At 43.0% G+C, this 20,188-nt stretch overlaps 1 protein-coding gene across 2 annotated transcripts in view; it reads right to left on the bottom strand.

The window, feature by feature from the left end:
* Positions 1-971: 971 nt before the first annotated feature.
* The window catches only part of pcsk2 (proprotein convertase subtilisin/kexin type 2), a 39,045-nt gene continuing 19,828 nt past the window's right edge, over positions 972-20,188 (bottom strand). For both annotated transcript variants that reach the window (XM_061838068.1, XM_061838069.1), the window contains 5 exons: positions 19,176-19,351; positions 17,672-17,887; positions 14,768-14,868; positions 7,929-8,156; positions 972-2,153 (listed from right to left, as the gene is read on the bottom strand). In XM_061838068.1, coding sequence (XP_061694052.1) covers positions 1,664-2,153; positions 7,929-8,156; positions 14,768-14,868; positions 17,672-17,887; positions 19,176-19,351 — 1,211 coding nt within the window. In that variant the 3' untranslated portion in view covers positions 972-1,663. The remainder of the gene's footprint in view (positions 2,154-7,928; positions 8,157-14,767; positions 14,869-17,671; positions 17,888-19,175; positions 19,352-20,188) is intronic.

Genomic DNA, 20,188 nt, shown 5'->3' with positions numbered 1-20,188 from the left:
GGGATGTGGGAGGAAACCGGAGTGCCCGGAGAAAACCCACACGGGCACGAGGATAACATGTAAACTCCACACAGGGAGGACCGGGATTGAACCCGGGTCCACAGAACTGTGAGACCAATGCCTTCCAGTTGCGCCACCGTCCCACCTCATTTATGATTTCATAATTAGAAATTTTTGTCCAGATTTTAGCACGAATCATAAAAGTTGACACATGTGATTTGCCTTCGCGGGCCACATGAAATCATGCGGGCGGGATCTGGCCCCCAGGCCTTGAGTTTGAAACTTGTGGACTACAGACTTAATGAGAAACTATCAAATGAGTTGTTTCTATGCCAGATAATCAAGAGCGCTGGTGATGTGACGCTAAAATTAAACTGTTCATGCGATGACGCCTCCTCTGAACAGAGTGCTTCAGCCTGCCTGGCTTGTTCTTGCTAAGCGGCAACATTTGTCTCCTCTTGTTCCTTTTGAGATGCAACAGAGACGCGGCAGAGTGTCCTCTCCAACTGATGCTGCTCGGACTCCCATGAACAGAACGGGACTTCAGGGACGTTGCAGTAGTTTGAGAATCATTGACATTTTTTACGTGATTATTTCATTTGATTTTCTGAGATGCTTATCCTCACGGGGGTCGCGGGCGTGCGAGAACCGATCCAATCTGTCATCGGGCAGGAGGTGAGGTGCACCCTGAACTGGTTGCCAGCCAATCGCAGTGCACGTAGAGACAGTCAACAGTCGCACTCACATTCACACCTACGGGCAATTTAGAGTCTTAAATCCATGTTTCTGGGAAGTGGGAGGAAACCGGAGTGCCCGGAGAAAACCCACGCAGGCACGAGGAGAACATCCAAACTCCACACAGGCGGGGCCGGGATTTGAACCCCGGTCCTCAAAAGTGTGAGACCAACGCTTTAACCACTTGTTCCACCATGCCACTCTTTGTTTATTATTTGTTTGCTTGTTTATTTGTGTAACAGTTGACCAGAAATTTAAAACATTATGTTAAAAATGCCAGCACATTTGACAGATTTCTTATGATGGTAAGGTGGAATGAGCTCTGTTCAAATCTGGAATGTAGAAAATGTTCTTCCTACATGTTCTTACTGGCTGTCCTGGTCCAACCCGGTACAAAGAGACAAAAACGCATATGACTTCTACAGAGAGTGTTATGCTTCAAATCACTCGAGTGCTTTAATAAACAGATAGATAGATTTATTATAGTGTACATCAAAGGTTATGAAATACAAACGGAGGAGCACAGCCCGCCAATGAATCACACATTCCTCTCTTTTGTGTTTTGTAGAAATGGAGCATGTCACAAAAACATAAACAGAAATGTGAAGGAGGATGACAATGAAACATTTACGGTCACAACCTGTACAACAATTGGCAGAAGACACAGGAAAAGCTTGAGAGGTGCGGAGCGATTAAAGCGTAAGAGTGGACCCTTTTGGTTTATGTACAGTTGTGTTCAAGTGTAAAAATGACAAGATAATTTCTCTGTGTTGATTACTGAAGGATATATTGTTGTTTTATTGAAAAACATTCATTGGAGGTGTAAAAAATGAGAGAGTGAGGAGAGGGTTCGAAAGAAATACTTAAGACAAAATGCGATGAGAGCAACACATGCAGGTGTTTTTTTGTTTGTTTGGAATTTTTTTTTTTAGTTGGCTTTCCTCAACAAGCTCTTCAAGCTTCTCTCCACGGCTTCGTCCAACTCCTCCTCCAACTCCTCCTTCTTGGACATGGCCAGCTTAGACTGGTAGTCACGCACTTTCTGGTCTATGTAAGGGGCACTTTGTGTTCCGTGCAGCATGAGCGTCCACTCCTTGAGGACGCCGCGTTGGAGCTCCTCACCCCGGAAGCCCACCTCCAGCAACCAGGTCCCGCGCGGGTCCTCGCCCCAGGTGTGCGTGGTCATGAAGGGCCACTTGTCGAAGCCCACCTTGGAGTCGTTGTCGCGGGGCCGTCGGCTCAGCAGGATGGACTTGGTGCCCATGGGCGAGGTCATGTTGACGTTGAGGTCGCCGCGGCGGCTGGCGTTGACGGTGATCACCGCCTGTACGTGCTCCAGGTAGCGGACGAAGTTGTCCTTGCTCTGGCAGGCTTCGGTGGAGATGGCGAGCAAAAGCTTGTTGCCGGATTGGAATTTACTGGAGGAAAATGACAGATTGGAAACGTCAACGCTGTGTCAAATATGTGTGATTTGTGATGGTTCAAAGCAAGTAGGACAGAGGAGGCAGAGGAAAAGGTCACAGTCAAATGGTTCTGAATCAGAACTGCAATTTCCTGCTAAATAAAATGGGAGCCCTATATTTACTTCAGAATCAGGTGGAGTTTAACACTGACGTCTACATGGCCAAATTACAACCCAATTGAAATTTACTGTTCAAATGTGACTACGGTGGTAACTTTGTTTACAAAATGTATTCATGTTGTGACCAAGCCAGTTGAGTTGCATATCAATCAATCAATCAATCAATCAATCAATCAATTACACCCCCACCCCTCCAGCTACACACACAGTTTTTTAATAAATATGCATATGGTTAGCCTGTAATAATTAATAATCACTTCTCTGACCTCTATGACGCGGATATCGATTGAGTTGAAATGGGCCCAGAAGTTAACTTGTCTGTGCCGCGATGTCTGCGTGTGAATGAATGAAAGTCTCGATGAACTGAGGTGATTATGTTTTGTTTATTTTTCTTAACCCTTGGAGTTATTTGTCTTCGGGTAACCAACGGGAGGAAGTGACCCTCGACGCCGTACCTGTTGCGCGATACTGCGAGAATCCGGAAGATCAACTCTTTCTAGTTTTCCTCCTCTGCTTACATTTTTACCTTTTACTTTTATCCTCGTTTTACCTTTTGAGACTATTTCGACATTTTGAGAGAGCAGCGGGTTTGTTTTCCAGGGTTCGTGCGGTCCTTGAATGCACCTCGCGGTGTCATTAGCGCATTTTTGTCTGTTTCTTATGCTCGTTATATTTAACAACGCGTTTTTTTTTTTAATTACGCCACGGGACTCGAGATGTCCTTGCTGACGAGTAAGCTAACTATCTAGTGTTGTTTCCATATTTCAATATTTTTTTATATCCTCTCACCATTACGCGAGTCACACGCTAATTAGCACAAGCCTGATATTGGCAACCAGAATTAGTCGTCAACATACCTCCCTTTTCAATTGAGGGTTATAATGGAAAACTGCAGAGGGTGTCAATTCTAGAAAGAAGATCCGCCGTCTTGAAGTTTATGTAAAGTTTACGTGGATGTAACTAGACAGTTGGGAAATGAAACCAGTCTACCAATATATCGAAACGGAGAGCAGAAGTGTTCGGCCACTTCGCTCAACAACGAGGACTGATGCCCTGAACTGTGGAAACAATGACGGATCCTCCACGAGTTCCCCCTGGATTTTTACTGGGAGCAAAACCCAAATATATGGGACATTTGAAAGGGAGGACATAACACCAGCAGATTACCGAGGAATTTGTCTGGGGACTATCACAACTCCCAACTGAGTGGGGCATGGACAATTGCTACGGTGAAGACCAAATAAAAAAGGTGAGTCAACACAAAACATTGACATTAGACTTACAAATAGATTTGAGCAAAACCCTGGCCAAGAATGGTTATATCTCACGACCACTTAAAGGTATGAAATGAAATCATACAGGAAAAAATTCTGAACCCCAAACGTTTGTAGTTGGTGATGAAGATGTCAAGGGTGTGAAGCATTTTTGCACTGAGGAAAAACACCGAAGTACTTTGTTTTACCAATGACACGATATCTATCTCACAAAATACTCAAGATCGCACGTGTCAAGCAGACAGGAGAAACTCATCCATGCTTTTATCTCAAGTGGACTTGACTATTTTAATGGTTTTCTGACTGGATTCCCCAAAAATAGCGTTAAACAGCTGCAGCTTGGGTTCTGACCAGAAGAAAGAAGTCAGAGCATACAACTCCAATTCTAAAGTCTTTATACTTGCTTCCGGTCAGCTTTAAAATAGATTTTAAAGTTCTGCTACTGGTCCATAAAACACTAAATAGTTTAGGTCCTGAATACATGAAAGAAATGCTACTGGAATAGAAACCCAGTGGGGTTCTGAGATCGACTTACTCAGGTCAAATAGTGGATTGCAGAGTCCAAAGCAAACATGGTGAAGCAGCATTTAGCTATTACGCTGCACAAAAATTGATTGCCAACAAAGGTGATGTCAGCCCCAAGTGTGAATGTTTTCAAATCTAGGTATAAAAGCCTTCTTTTTCTCATGCATTTTAGAATACTTTCAGTTTTCAGTCATATTTCTTGCACTGTAACCTGTTTTAATTGTACTTTTTATTTTAAATGTTTTTTTTCTTTCTATTTGAATACTTTAAATCGTGTAAATCACAATGAGTTACCTTGTGTATGAAATGCGCTACACAAATAAATTTGCTTTGCCTTGCTTTAAGTGAATGATCACCAGGTATGGTATCTTGTACTTTTTTTTCTTCCTTCTGTATATCGCTATAGCTGACTGGAGCCGTATATATCTGTCTGTCTGAAATTAAATGTAAATGATCTTTCAACAGATAACAGGATGCTCTGTTTATAGCGAAATTTCTTTTGGGTGCACATTCAGCTGTGAGTTGCATATGTAAGCTGAATTCTGACTTCAATGTGCACAAGGAAATTTGTCCCCCCACAAATGTTTATTCAAACAAAAGGAGAAAACCCAGGTTGTTTTTGTTGTTGTTTTTTGAAGACTTCGCTGTTCCCATCTCCTCAGGAGTGAGAACACAGCAGGGTAGCAGCTTTTAGTGGAGGCTTATTAGCATTGGAGGCTTAGGCCCGCAATGCGGGCAGCTTCAAACAGGAGCGGTTCAAACATGGTTCTGAGCTCACAAAGCGACTGCAGTAGCGTAATAGCATACAGTCCTTGAACACTTCATTAGCGACCACGGTCTGCACGTAGATGTACTGTGAATTCTATTGAAATTTTCCACCACGGGCTGCTGCATATGAGGAAATGTCTTGGTTAAACAGCATGTGGTTCATTCAAGCTGTTTGTGATCCTGGATCAGCTGCTATGGTAGACAAAACCTTGTACACTGTATTCAGTTTTTCTGCTTCATCCAAGTTCTCCTCTTGGAACTTTGGTGGAGCAGCATGTGGCTCATTCACAGTTATTCTCAAACATAAAATGTTCCCGAGAAGCATAAAGCCAGTGTGAAGGTCAGCGTAAGTGCGGCAGTTAGAAGACCCATCCGTTATCTGAGCTGCTTATCCTCACAAGTGTGGCAGAAGTGCTGGAGCCTATCCCAGCTATCTTTGGGTAGGAGGTGGCTTACAACCTGAACTGGTCGCCAGCCAATCGCAGGCCACATATAAGCAAGCATCCATTCTCCCTAACAATCACTCCTAAGAGCAGGTTAGGATCTCGAATTCATGCCTGATTTTAGAATGTGAAACTGGAGCGTCTGCAGAAAATCCACACGGACACGGGGAGACCATGAAAAACTGCACACAGGCGGGGCCAGGATTTAAACCCTGGTCCTTAAAACTGTGTGGCAGATGCTCAGTCAATCAGTCGTCCACCGTACTACCCGGTTAGAACATAGATACATACATGCATACGTACATTCATTTTTGGAGTGGCTTATCCTCACAAGGGTTGCGGTGCTACTGGCGCCTATCCCAGCTATCATCAGGCAGGATGCAGGGTACATCCTAAACTGGTTGCCAGGCAATCCCAGGGCACATAGAGACAGACGGCATTCGCACTCACAATCACACCCAAGGCCAATTTAGATTTTTGGGATGTGTGAGGAAACTGGAGTGCCCGGAGAAAACCCATGAAGGCACGGGGAGAACATGAAAACTCCACAGAGGCGGGGCCGTAATTTGAATCCCATGCCTCAGAACTGTAAGGCCAATGATCTACCGGTCAAAAGAGGGTGTTGGTAATTTCATAGACCAGTGCAGCCCAGCGAACCTGAGTAGGTGTCGTCTTTACAACGCATTTCATTCACGACAAATCTAATTGGCTCCCCTCATTCCCTTTCAATGTGACCCAATTGACCACTGTGCAGAAGAGGATGATGCAAAATCACAGCAAATAATGTACGAGTGGAGTTTTGTCACTGGCCATTGTGCTGCAACAATCAGTGGGTGCAATCAAGAATTCAATTTGAAAGTAATTCTACTCTTGGAGTGGGAGCTGCCTGAGGATCAACCAACTCCACCAAAACCACATTAGACCAACGCTCTACCTTGCACCAAGATTTAAATGTGGTCAGACCAGTCACAAGTATGGATGTATGTTCTCCCACCAAGTTGTCATTCCACCAGGACCATCTTCAAGGACACTCCCTCTTCAGCACGAAACACCCGAAGTTAGCATGGAGCGGTTTGACAAAATTGCAAACATGCCGAGTGAGCCTTGGGCTTGCATTAAAATAAGAATTCACCAGTATTTGGGCACCGATGCAGATGTGTTGTCTATGAAAATAGAACTGTTTGAAGTAGCTGTAAACAATTGTATATTTATGACATATGATGTGGTTCATTAGTATGGTATAAACGTCTGTAGTATACCGTCAGTGGGAGAGCAGCTGGTGTGTTAGAAAACCATACACACAGTATTACATTCCGTGCGCCTACTATAGGCAGTTTCTTCTCTTTGAAAGAGAACACCTCACCACACCAGATTAAAAACAACAAAGTCACGCAATATGGCCCAGCATGCCAACTCCTCTGATAATGAGAACTTCTCCTCCAGCTAAGTAAGTCATAGTCAGCCAGCGCCACTATCAGATCAGCGTTCAGAGCCACGGCATAGTGCGCGCGGGCCCGGGCTTTGTTGATGTTTATTGCTTTTCCCCACAGAGACGGTCTCATCAGAGGTGGCCTCGTTGTAATTATTTCTCCGGCACAATAGCGGCGACGATGTGGCCCCCGTGGTGGTGCTGCTGTGTAGAACGGCGAGCTGAAGAAGAATGTAATGTGTGATGTAGCCACCATTTGCGAGGCATAAAATTAGCATGCAAAAGACTTGACATTATCATTAGCATCTGTGTCTTACAAACACTGTTTCAGTGGTTTTATGGCTTAACTTCATTTCCCTTTGGTATCTCTATAGGCACTTATTCTGGAGCAATTTAATTTATACATGGTTTCTAAATAAGCAGAGCACAGGCCAGATCAAGACCAAAAATCCTTATTGAACAGATTATTTTGATGAATCCATCCATCTGTACTTCTTATCTACACTCGGGTCGCAGGTCTCCTGGAGGCTAACCCAAGTATCTTCTGGCCAGAGGCGGAGTACAACCTGAACTGGTCGCCAGCTAATCACAGGGCACATAGAAACAAACCACCACTTGCACTCACATTCAAACTCTGGGCAATTTAGTCGTCATTTGGTGTAATTTGTCGCGGATAACGCGCAAAAATTTTTCTACAAAAAAATCTTCAAAGTTAAAAGTGTGCATTATACATGGGTATTTGGAAAAATGAAGAAACTTTCACATTTTATAAAGGTGTGCCACCATTGAGACGGGTCTGAAAATGGTGGCCCGCAGCTCATTTGCGGCCCGCAAAACGACATATTGTGGCCCCCACCAGAATATGAAAATTTGTTAGTGCGGCCCTGGTAACTTTTTCAGTGTTGTGTGTGGAGCTGACGAACCTACCAATCATGATGGCTAACATCGACCGAGTTTTTTTTTTTTTTTTTTTTTTTTTAAGGTTTTGTAGAATTTTAATAATGCTAGTTTTGTAGCATTGTAATAATCTTAATTAGACCAAAATTTCTGTTTTGCTTGTCTACATATTCATGTGGTCTTGAAACACTGCACTAGTTTTTTTACTTAACTGCAGATTGTTCATTTGAGAGGAGTCCTCGATACATTGACATCTTTTAAGAAATGGGACTAACTGGTTCTCTTGGAGAGATCCGGCCACGCAGTGGAAGCGTTCAGGCACTGTCTTCCACTCTCTGGCCATTTTCACCATGCCGCCGGCATCCAGCACGCCATAGCCGAACAGGTGGTTGAACTCCAGGCCCACGCCGTTCCTCCTCCACTGGTGGACCTCGTCGTGAAGCTGGTTCCGCTTAGAGGTCAGAACTGAGAGGTGCTGCATGTCTCTCCAGGTCAGGTTGGGGCTATGGAAGGGAACCAAATGTGGAGAAGAAATGAATGGGAGTACAATGTTCGCCCGTTATGTTCATTACACCCCCGTGTATAACGAAAATCATAATAATAATGGATGCAGTATTAATATACCTGTGGATAATATCATATTTTTGCAACCTTAGCATGCACCTAATAGTCTTAAATTTTCTCTAAAATGGACCGCCTACCTTATCATCCCAATTGTTGTGTGACATGTCCAATGACGTACACTTGAACACACTAGTTACATTGTTGGCCTTTACGCTAGCACGTTTGAATGTGTATGAAAATTGCCATATGATGGTGCTCACAAGGGAGAGAGAAATAATTGCTTTTTACATCTGGAAGCAGAGGAAGCTTCCAATGCGCCACCCACTAGGCAGGTCATTACTGACGATGATGTACACCTTGACGGTGTCACATCGAAACTAAAATCATCACACCACAGCAAACAGAATAGCACAACTACCAAATAATAAAGCAGATAAAAGAATGATTCAACAAATAGTTGACACAAGGCATGCACTTTAAACGCTATTTACATGCTCCAAACATGCTTTGCGGTTCTCCCAGCATACTTTGCAGCACTAAGGACCTTTGTGCCGCGAAGCCTTTAAAGTGCATGTTTTTTGTCTATTGCAATTGTTCCTCACTGCCTCATGAGCGCCATCTTATGGTAGCTTACATACACGGTGAAGCGTGTGCTAGCATGCATGCTAACAGTGTTACCATTGTGTTTACGTTGTTGGATAAGCACACATTTGCAATTATTGGAACTCAGCGTGCACATAAGGTGAACCACATTGTCAGGCGCCATGTCTAATATAATCAAATTTTTAGATTAAAGATTACAATTAAAATAAGGGTGCATGGTTAGCGATTGATTAAATAACAGCTCAAATGGGCTCAGCCATTTTGTGTGAATAGTAGCCCTAATGAACTACGATAATTACAGTTATTACCCGTTTTTAAAATTTGTTTTATTCAGGGTAGGCCTTTCTTTGGTTTAAGTAGATGACGCAGCCAGCAACTAATTGGTTCACTTTCCGACCGTCACATTATTCAAGTGTTCGGCCTGTAAAAACGATTTGACAGGGCGAGAGCAGCCACTCACCCCCGACAGCCACATCATCATCGTGTGTGCACAGCAAACAGTGGCTTCTTTGCACAACTACGCTAAGCAGTGTCTGTTAATGGCGGAATAGATTCTTGTCAGCGCTTTCACGTGACAAATTAAGCATCCGAGAAGAACGAAAGGCTCTCCTCCAGAGGTTCAATTTGTAGTAAATCACCTTTTGAAGTTTGGACTTTTCAATTAGTTGTGCTTAGTAACTACAGTACATACTGTTGCTCCCAGTTACTTTCATTTGTTCATGCGTGAAATACACACTTTAAAATACACAAGGGGTGACGGTCCTAACAGTATTTGTGTATATTTCAACATTTTATTGGTATCTATGTGACCAAATCAATGATTTTTGAGTTTAGCACAAGCACACACACAAACACTGTCTGGCAGTGGTACAAGTAGTGTTAATAAATGGGAAATAAATACAGCAAACAGCTCTTTAGAAAGTAGACAACTGCCTTACATTTTTAAGGATGTCAGAGAGAGAGAGAAATCTCCAATAAAAGGTTTCAAGACGCAGAGATTGGACGACTATGCGTCAGGGAAGGTCCAGTTAGCTTATACTATATATATTAGATATATCAAGCAGATAAATGTGGTGACAGAAACGATCATGTAATAAATGTTTGTCCCTGACCATCATTATTCACCTGGGAATGACATCAATGAAATATTTCCATGGAAACTTATCTAAACCCAGTGGTCACAGTAAAAGGACAAAACTACACGACAGCAGTTGACTACACTAGACTAGATGAGGACATTTGATGAGACAAGGACAGAAGGTTATTGTGCACTTTTTGTTGGACAAAGGCCTAGCTACAATTAGAAATAAACAGAACTTCTTCTTTTCCTTTCGGCTTGTCCCGTTAGGGGTCGCCACAGCGTGTCATCTTTTGCCATCTTAGCCTATCTCCTGCATCTTCCTCTCTAACCCCAACTGCCCTCATGTCTTCCCTCACCACATCCATAAACCTTCTCTTTGGTCTTCCTCTCGCTCTTTTGCCTGGGAGCTCCATCCTCAGCATCCTTCTACCAATATACTCACTCTCTCGCCTCTGAACATGTCCAAACCATCGAAGTCTGCTCTCTCGAATCTTGTCTCCAAAACATCCAGCTTTGGCTGTCCCTCGAATGAGCTCATTTCTAATCCTATCCAACCTGGTCACTCCGAGCGAGAACCTCAACATCTTCATTTCTGCCACCTCCAGTTCAGCTTCCTGTTGTTTCTTCAGTGCCACCGTCTCTAATCCGTACATCATGGCCGGCCTCACCACTGTTTTGTAAACTTTGCCCTTCATCCTAGCAGAGACTCTTCTGTCACATAACACACCAGACACCTTTCGCCAGCTGTTCCAACCTGCTTGGACCCGTTTCTTCACTTCCTGACCACACTCTCCATTGCTCTGTATTGTTGACCCCAAGTATTTGAAGTCGTCCACCCTCGCTATCTCTTCTCCCTGTAGCCTCACTCTTCCCCCTCTACTTTTCTCATTCACGCACATATATTCTGTTTTACTTCTGCTAATCTTCATTCCTCTCCTTTCCAGTGCATGTCTCCATCTTTCCAATTGTTCCTCTGCATGCTCCCTGCTTTCACTGCATATGACAATATCATCTGCGAACATCATGGTCCAAGGGGATTCCAGTCTAACCTCATCTGTCAGCCTATCCATTACCACTGCAAACAGGAAGGGGCTCAGAGCTGATCCCTGATGCAGTCCCACCTCCACCTTAAATTCCTCTGTCACACCTAAGGCACACCTCACCATTGTTCTGCTGCCATCATACATATCCTGTACTATTTTAACATACTTCTCTGCCACACCAGACTTACGCATGCAGTACCACAGTTCCTCTCTTGGTACTCTGTCATAGGCTTTCTCTAGATCCACAAAGACACAATGTAGCTCCTTCTGACCTTCTCTGTACTTTTCCACGAGCATCCTCAAGGCAAATAATGCATCTGTGGTACGCTTTCTAGGCATGAAACCATACTGTTGCTCGCAGATACTTACTTCTGTCCTGAGTCTAGCCTCCACTACTCTTTCCCATAACTTCATTGTGTGGCTCATCAACTTTATTCCTCTATAGTTCCCACAGCTCTGAACATCCCCTTTGTTCTTAAAAATGGGAACTAGAACACTTTTCCTCCATTCTTCAGGCATCTTTTCGCCCGCTAGTATTCTGTTGAATAAGTTGGTCAAAAACTCCACAGCCATCTCTCCAAATTGCTTCCATACCTCTACCGGTATGTCATCAGGACCAACTGCCTTCCCATTTTTCATCCTTTGTAATGCCTTTCTGACTTCCCCCTTAGTAATCATTTCCACTTCCTGGTCCTTCACTCTTGCCTCTTCAACTCTTCCTTCTCTCTCATTTTCTTCATTCATCAACTTCTCAAAGTATTCTTTCCATCTATTTAGCACACTACCGGCACCAGTCAACACATTTCCATCTCTATCCTTAATCACCCTAACCTTCTGCACATCCTTCCCATCTCTATCCCTCTGTCTGGCCAACCTGTAGAGATCCTTTTCTCCTTCTTTCGTGTCCAACCTGGTGTACATGTCTTCATATGCCTCTTGTTTAGCCTTTGCCACCTCTACCTTTGCCCTACGTCGCATCTCGATGTACTCCTTTCGCCTCTCCTCAGTCCTCTCAGTATCCCACTTCTTCTTCGCTAATCTCTTTCCTTGTATGACTCCCTGTATTTTGGGGTTCCACCACCAAGTCTCCTTCTCCCCTTTCCTACCAGATGACACACCAAGTACTCTCCTGCCTGTCTCTCTGATCACCTTGGCTGTCGTCGTCCAGTCTTCCGGGAGCTTCGGTTGTCCATCGAGAGCCTGTCTCACCTCTTTCCGGAAGGCCGCACAACATTCTTCCTTTCTCAGCTTCCAACACATGGTTCTCTGCTCTACCTTTGTCTTCTTAATCTTCCTACCCACCACCAGAATCATCCTACATACTACCATCCTATGCTGTCGAGCTACACTCTCCCCTACCACTACTTTACAGTCAGTAACCTCCTTCAGATTACATCGTCTGCACAAAATATAATCTACCTGCGTGGTTCTACCTCCGCTCTTGTAGGTCACTATATGCTCCTCCCTCTTCTGGAAATAAGTGTTCACTACAGCCATCTCCATCCTTTTTGCAAAGTCCACCACCATCTGCCCTTCAAAGTTCCTTTCCTGGATGCCGTACTTACCCATCACTTCTTCATCGCCCCTGTTTCCTTTACCAATATGTCCATTACAATCTGCACCAATCACAACTCTCTCGCTGTCTGGGATGCTCAGAACTACTTCATCTAGTTCTTTCCAGAATTTCTCTTTCAACTCTAGGTCACATCCTACCTGTGGTGCATAGCCGCTAACCACATTGTACATAACACCCTCAATTTCAAATTTTAGTCTCATCACTCGATCTGATACTCTTTTCACCTCCAAGACATTCTTAGCCAGCTCTTCCTTTAAAATAACCCCTACTCCATTTCTCTTCCCATCTACTCCGTGGTAGAATAATTTAAACCCTGCTCCCAAACTTCTAGCCTTACTACCTTTCCACCTGCTCTCTTGGATGCACAGAATATCAACCTTTCTCCTAATCATCATGTCAACCAACTCCTGAGCTTTTCCTGTCATAGTCCCAACATTCAAAGTCCCTACACTCAGTTGTAGGCTCTGTGCATTCCTCTTTTTCTTCTGACGCTGGATCCGGTTTCCTCCTCTTCTTTGTCTTCGACCCACAGTAGCTGAATTTCCACCGACGCCCTGCAGGTTAGCAGTGCCGGGGGCGGGCGTTGTTAACCCGGGCCACGACCGATCCGGTATGGGATTCTTTAGATGAACGCTCATATTTGTTTGGCACAGTTTTTACGCCGGATGCCCTTCCTGACGCAACCCTCTGCATTTATCCGGGCTTGGGACCGGCCTACAGATTGCACTGGTTTGTGCCCCCCATAGGGCTGCATTGAAATAAATAAATAAATAAACAGAACAAATACGAATAAACCAGAAACAAAAACAAGAAGCTGAAGGTATGTTTGGTGAATACAAATGTACATTTGTGCTTCATGGACAGTATGTGTCTGTCCAACAAATATTTTGATGGCTCATCTTGTATTCATTCATAACTGTCACCATGTCTAATAGAAATAAATAGAACTGCCATACAAACCACCAGAACGTAGGGAAAAAAACACAAATAGAGTCGAAAGAAATTTTAGCCCTGCTTAGTCATACAAAGTGGCATGGATGTCATTAATTAATTATTTATTTAATTAATTAATTAATTAATTCATTCATTCACTTGTGTTATTAGCTGTCACCGTCCACAACAGAAATAAACATAACCACTAAAAATAATAACCAAGGTAAAAATAATTTGCAAGGCTCTCGGTTAAAGGGAAAGGACATGTGATGTGAGTGCTCTATAATTACAGTCTATGTACCATCATGTTATTAGTGCCACAGAAATTAGTTGAATTATTTGAAATGATCTGTAATGTTAAAAAAAAAAAAAACTGGTACAAGTACACGCAATGTTTGGGTCACGATCACTCCTGTTGCTCCTTATTCACGTTTGCCAACGTGCGCAGTTGAAATGAACACAATGACTACAGACAAAGCATCGTGTCGTGGAGGGAAGGGCCCGAGACGGACATGAATGTGCATCATTTTATTCATATACTGTACTTTTTGATAATTGCCACCTTGCACAGTAGAAAGAAGCAGAATTACTTGAAATAATGTACATCTAATAAGTGTAACTTGCTCATCACCAATGATTTACTTTCATATAATCAGTGTGACCTCTCCTTTAGCCACCATGCACAATAGAAATACCGTAATTTCTGGCCTATAAGCCATGACTTTTTTTCACACGCTTTCAACCCTGCGGTTTATGCGGTGATGCGGCTAATTTTTCCATTTTTTTTCTAGCGGCCACAAGGGGGCACTCTAGCGGAAAAGGTAAGAGTGATACCGCTGGAATATATGTGCCGAGGAAGTGACTTTTACCGGTCTGGCCCTGTTAGCGCTGCGCTAGCGTGTTACTGCCGTGGCTCACTGATTTTTTTTTTTTTTTTTTACCTGTATGTTTTTTTAACCGCCCCAGTTAGCGCAGCCTAGCGTTAGCGTTAAGCTCTCCGTGTACCGTTTTCTTTGTAAATATATCGTGTGTCAATGTGGGCTTCAATGTGGGCACTTAGGGCTTCTAAACACCTCTGGCGTATGTATGTACCAAATGGTATTTCCTTTACAAATGTACTGGGTGAGGCTTATAACCACGTGCGTTCTGTAGGCCGGGAATTACGGTAAACAGACAAGAAATAGGAAATGGCGAAGTGGCTGTATGCGGTTAGCCCTCAAGAATTGTAAGACGTAAGAGGAGATGTTGACTCTCCAGGAGGACAGTGAACAACACGATGACAGAATATTAGAGAGGTTAATAGATTGCACATACTTTGCCTCAAGAGCCAGAGCGAAGACTCCAGCTGCCTCTGGAGCTGCTGCTGATGTTCCTGAGTGACGTAGTGTGCAGTTTCCATACAGGTCGGTGGTGGCCTAAATTGGGAGCAAAAAGAAACACTCATGCTTTATTTATTACCTGCCTGTGGAGAACAACTAAAGAGACCATTTGATTTCATTTGATATGATTATTTTTTACTTTGGTAAGATATAAAAGGATCAACATGTAAGTTGTTTGCTGTTCCATTAACCTGCCACTCCACAAGTTATATTAATAGTTATTGACTCAACCTTTATTTGTGGCCTTCGGTGCTTAATTAGTCTCAATAACAGCCTGACTGCAATTAGAGCGAAAACCCCGGGGAGGACCCTGACTCTGTCAACAGCCCGCGGCCATTTGCATAATCACAAATACAAACACTGGCGCCTTTGTACACAGGGAAAATAATTTGACATATGAGAAAAATGGAATATCAGTCAATACTTCGAACACCATATATACTGTGTGATTGTGTGTGTGTTTGTACAAAAAAATATACATTTTTGTACAATAATACACTTAGGTTATTCAAGGTTCATGCTCGCCTGCTTATTTTTTCAAAGTAATATTAATCTACTGTGTGCCAAATAACCATTAAGACAGGCTCTGGTTGAATATAAATACTCACAAATATAGTATGAGCTTTAAATCTCATTTAAATGGTTGTTGTTCACAATAATAGCATAAACAAAAACGATGTAGCCATAGGCCGCTTACATTGATGCAACAAATGATTCAAAACGTCAGTTTTTATCTATCAAGAACCAGTTCAAGCATATTTTTTGAAATACTTTTTCTGTTGAGAAGTAGTCCTTCCCAAATTATATTGAGATGTTTTTAGTTAGCATGCTAACATTAGCAAATTAAGATTAAAACACTAGTATGTATACAATTAAGCGTACGGAGGGGTCAATTCACCATTAGTGGAACTCACTTACACCACTCTCAAATAAATATTCACTGAAAAAACATCTATTTGCATCAACCTGTGTATTTTTGTGTGCTCTCTGTAATACAATTGACCCCTCCGTAGAAATTGCGCAATCCGCGTCACTGACCAATCAGAGGCCAGAGATCTGCAAAAACCACGCCCCTTTTTTGAACCCGCAGTTTTCTCAGACAACGCTGGATGGTCCAGTATAGCTTTTGTTGGCGTTTTATCACGTATTTGGGTTCTTTAACAATAGATATGGTTAAGAGGTGTAGTCACGGACTTTATAATAGTGACGACAGGTATCCTGAAAGGCTAGTTGGTGGAGTTCAATTTGTACCCTTTCCAAAACCGAAGACCCAGTATGAAAAATGTCTTTCATGGATCAAACTTTGTGTAAGACCGCATCATCAACTGAATCCATCTAAAATCAACCGGAACAGAAGACCGAGTACGAAAAATGTCTTTGATGGATCAAACTTTGTGTAAGACCGCATCATCAACTGAATCCATCTAGTATAAACCGGAACAGAAGACCGAGTACGAAAAATGTCTTTGATGGATAAAACTTTGAGGAAGACCGCATGATCAACTGAATCCATCAACCGGAACAGATATGTTTGGACGAAGGTAAGTCCTATATTTGATTTTCAATACATGTCTCATATAAATGAATTAGCAGTTCTTCGCTTGCATAATATAGCTACGTGTGAATGATTGTCACACTTGATCTGTGTTGAGCGATATTTTGCGATGATCTGACTGCACAAACGTGTCGCTTTGTTGCTGGCTACGGTAAACCGGCCTGTGTTAGCACGAAGGTATGCCCTATATTTGATTTTCAATACATGTCTCATATAAATGAATTGGTAGTTCTTTGCTTGCATAATATAGCTTTGTGTGAATGATTGTCACACTTGATCTGTGTTGAGCAATATTTTGCGATGATCTGACTGCACAAACGTGTCCCATTGTTCGCGGCTAATTAGCTAAGCTAAACCGGACTAGCAGTCCTAAAAGCCTTCGACGTGCACCGAGACACCAAGACTGAAGGAAGGATGTTTGAGGACACTAAAGTAGTGATTGTTGTACTCGGTCGGGACTTGCGTAGGTTCGGCACTAATTCAAGAATAATTATTGAGGGGAGCGCATGACGTTACACAAAGAAAACGAGAGAACTCGTAAATCAAGCCTCGCCTTCTTCTTTTCCTTCATACGGCGGTTCACAAACGGCTATACAGATACATATACAGATTCTGCACACAAGTGTGATATGTAACACGAAAATGGGAAACTGTCAATGACGAATTCGTCTTTGGGTTATAATGTATTATGTGGCTTCTCGGTCTTCCTCTGACTCTGGAAAGATCTCGAGCTAAAATCAATGGTTTCTCCGTCGATATCCATGTAAATACCATTGAAATACCCCTCGCTGAAATACTTGAAGCCCTGCTGTCTGCTTTTCAACGATATTTCACTATTAGCTCGGAATGCAAATGAGAAATCAGACGGTAAATCGGACAGTTTCGCTCTATTCTTTTCTTGATGCGCCGCCCTTTTTGCTAATTGTTTGTCTGACGTAGGCGTACGTGGCGTGACGTCACTTTAAGAGGCGTGGTTAAGTGCCCTGTACGGAGGGGTCAATTAGATGGTGCCCAAACAGCTTTCTCCTTTTAAAGCACCGTATTAGCAGAGATGTAGCTACCGTTGGCCACTAGCAATGAGCATTAGCAAGATGGAGGGTCTCATTACAGTTCCAACAGGTAGACGAAGCTCTTTGTGCAGATGACATTGGAGAAACTTGATAAAGATGATACAGAGAAAGAAAGGTCTGGATCACCACAGCTGAAAAACTATTAAGATTGGCAAATGTGTGTTTCATGAGGATGCAATATACAGTATGTTCATTTTTCATCACAAACACTCACAACGCCTGCCTCCGGGTTCCTCTTGCGTCCGTTGCTGAAGGTGGACGCCAGGGTGGAGGAGCAGCTTTCGTCATAGAGGGCCGTGCGCCCGTCGTTGATGGCCGAATTGATGGAAATGGTCCACATACTCGAGGCGTAACCATCGCAATTGCAGTCGTCATAGCTACCGCCGTCTCCCGATGCCCACACGTAGATGCTGCCTTTGCCTCCTCGCCCCTGGATCGACACCGGTGAATTGAGAAGTTCTGAGTTTGATTAGCAGGGTGTCGTGTGTAGAATGTAGAATCGGGAATTAGCTGTTTACGCTAATTATAGATCCGAGAAGCTCACGGATTTATATAATACAAATCTATGACACATTCTGCCTCAGGGGTGACAACTATTAAAAATATTGTATGCATGTTTACATACATAGAATTAATTGTAATTTTGAATACCAACCTAATATCTCATCACAATACCCAACAACCCACTAGAAAAATTCTTAATTTATTATTATTTTTTTTAACACAGTGTTCATGCAGTGATTTATTTTTTAAATTGAGGACGCAGAGTAGCTGCTTGATTAGTCTCCTATACGCAATCAGAATATGCAGCAAGCTTGGTACACACTAAGCTCCACAGAGGCTGGGCCGTTTTAGAGCGGCCTACACCTGCCTGCGAATGGTCCGGGATGATTAATGAGTCTAGTAATAGGCAGTGGCACTGTTAGCATGGCAACAGTCTGCGCGTGTGTGTGTATCATGTCTTTCGCAGAGGGGGGTGGAGGGGTTATTTGCCTGGCGACAGTCACGTGGGTGAGATCTGCCTCCCATTTATGGGAGAAAAAAAAACGCCCGATCCATTTTTAGGTAGGGAAGATATAGCATAGGTTCGAATTATTTTATATTAATGAAATGTCTCAAGGAAACATGAGCCCTCATGAACCAGTGGGGTGACATGCACAGACAGGCCCTAAAAGTCTTAACCTTTATGAAATATGCTCGAGCTAATCAACTCCAGGCAGTTTTGGAGGGGAAGCCACAGTTTGCAAAGTTTTAGAAAAACTGCCTCATCAAAGTCACACAAAGAGATCCGGTATTTAACAACAGCTGCCTTTGACACAGAATCCAATCCAGCAGTTTTATATTATTGTTAACGCACTTTGACACATGGAAATGTGTCAATCAATTCTAAATTCATAGAGGCCTTTCCACCGGTCTCCAGTAAGGAAATATTTGGTAGACGGCAATTAAGGTTTCCCTAAAATATGTAAGTGAAAAAAAGTTAAGTAATCCACACTGCGTATTACAATGAGACCAACAATGGGTCAGTCTGTAAGGACTTTCTCACATAAACTAGAATGCACTACACACCATGGAAGATGGGGAAAAAGATCCAGTGCATACTAAAGCAATGTTCCTGGAGATATTCCAGATGGAGGTGTCAAAAAAAGAGAGAAACTCAATTCCCCATTACGTTTCACATCCTCCCTTACAGTTCACCAGACAAGATGGCCGCTTACTTTGTTGACACCATCAGCCATAGCCTGAAGGGTTAACTCCCTGGGTCCATCCACAGTCTTGCCGTCATCAGTGGGCCCCCAGCTGGCACTGTAGATGTCAATGACTTGAGGCATGTGGCTGATGGAGGAGGCTTCAATAATGTCTGTCATGAATGGCTGGTCCAACATCCTGATACCTGGCAGGAGAACAAGCAACTAAATGTATGCTGCAGGAGATGTGACCCAAAGGCACTTAATAATGGTTGGATGGTGGCTACATTTGTGTTTAGTATTGATTAAATATGACAAATGAGTAGAGGAGCCAATATCCATTTTCTATACTGATCATTTTGTTCAGGATCACAGCTGACTGAAGACTAAGATTAAGATCTATACCCTGAACTGGCCACCAGTCAATCAAAGTGTGATCGTCAATAACGCATTAAGTGAGAAATGATTCTCAAACCCGATGAATCAATATCAATGGCGCTCAAATCCAAACACTTAAAATCCCACTGACATCCCTACATACATTGTGAAACAGATATTGTTATGAAAACTACATATAATAGTATTCACTTCAATGTCTATACGGAAAAATAAATATGAGCAGAAAGCATGTCATTCATGCGCAAAGTTGCGGAAGTCTCACTCGACATCCAAGTGACAGCCATATTGCCTGTTACGTCATTTTAGAGCTGTCACACTGGTACAGTCGCTATTGAGAAGACCCTCGCTTTTTGAAGAAGAGAACATCTCACAATCGAGTGACGTGACCGGGGCAAAAGTACTAATAGTCATAGTAGTTAGATCACTTTTAACTAACAACAGATTCCTCAACAGTATGTATTACACTATGTAGCATGCTCAGGAGGACCCATGGCCGGTGGGGGCGGGGGGGAATCCTTTATCCTCCCGCACGTGCCAAATCACCTCCCTGCCCGATCCATCTCCGCATCACCGCCGGCGAGCGACAACTACGAACGCCAACGACACATTTAAGACCCCTGACTTACGTACTTTAAGTTATTATG

The sequence above is a fragment of the Syngnathoides biaculeatus genome, chromosome 12 (assembly GCF_019802595.1).
Source record: "Syngnathoides biaculeatus isolate LvHL_M chromosome 12, ASM1980259v1, whole genome shotgun sequence".
Taxonomy (NCBI): domain Eukaryota; kingdom Metazoa; phylum Chordata; class Actinopteri; order Syngnathiformes; family Syngnathidae; genus Syngnathoides; species Syngnathoides biaculeatus.
Note: the sequence above shows the minus strand (reverse complement) of the source record. Positions and strands in the feature narration are given on the sequence as shown.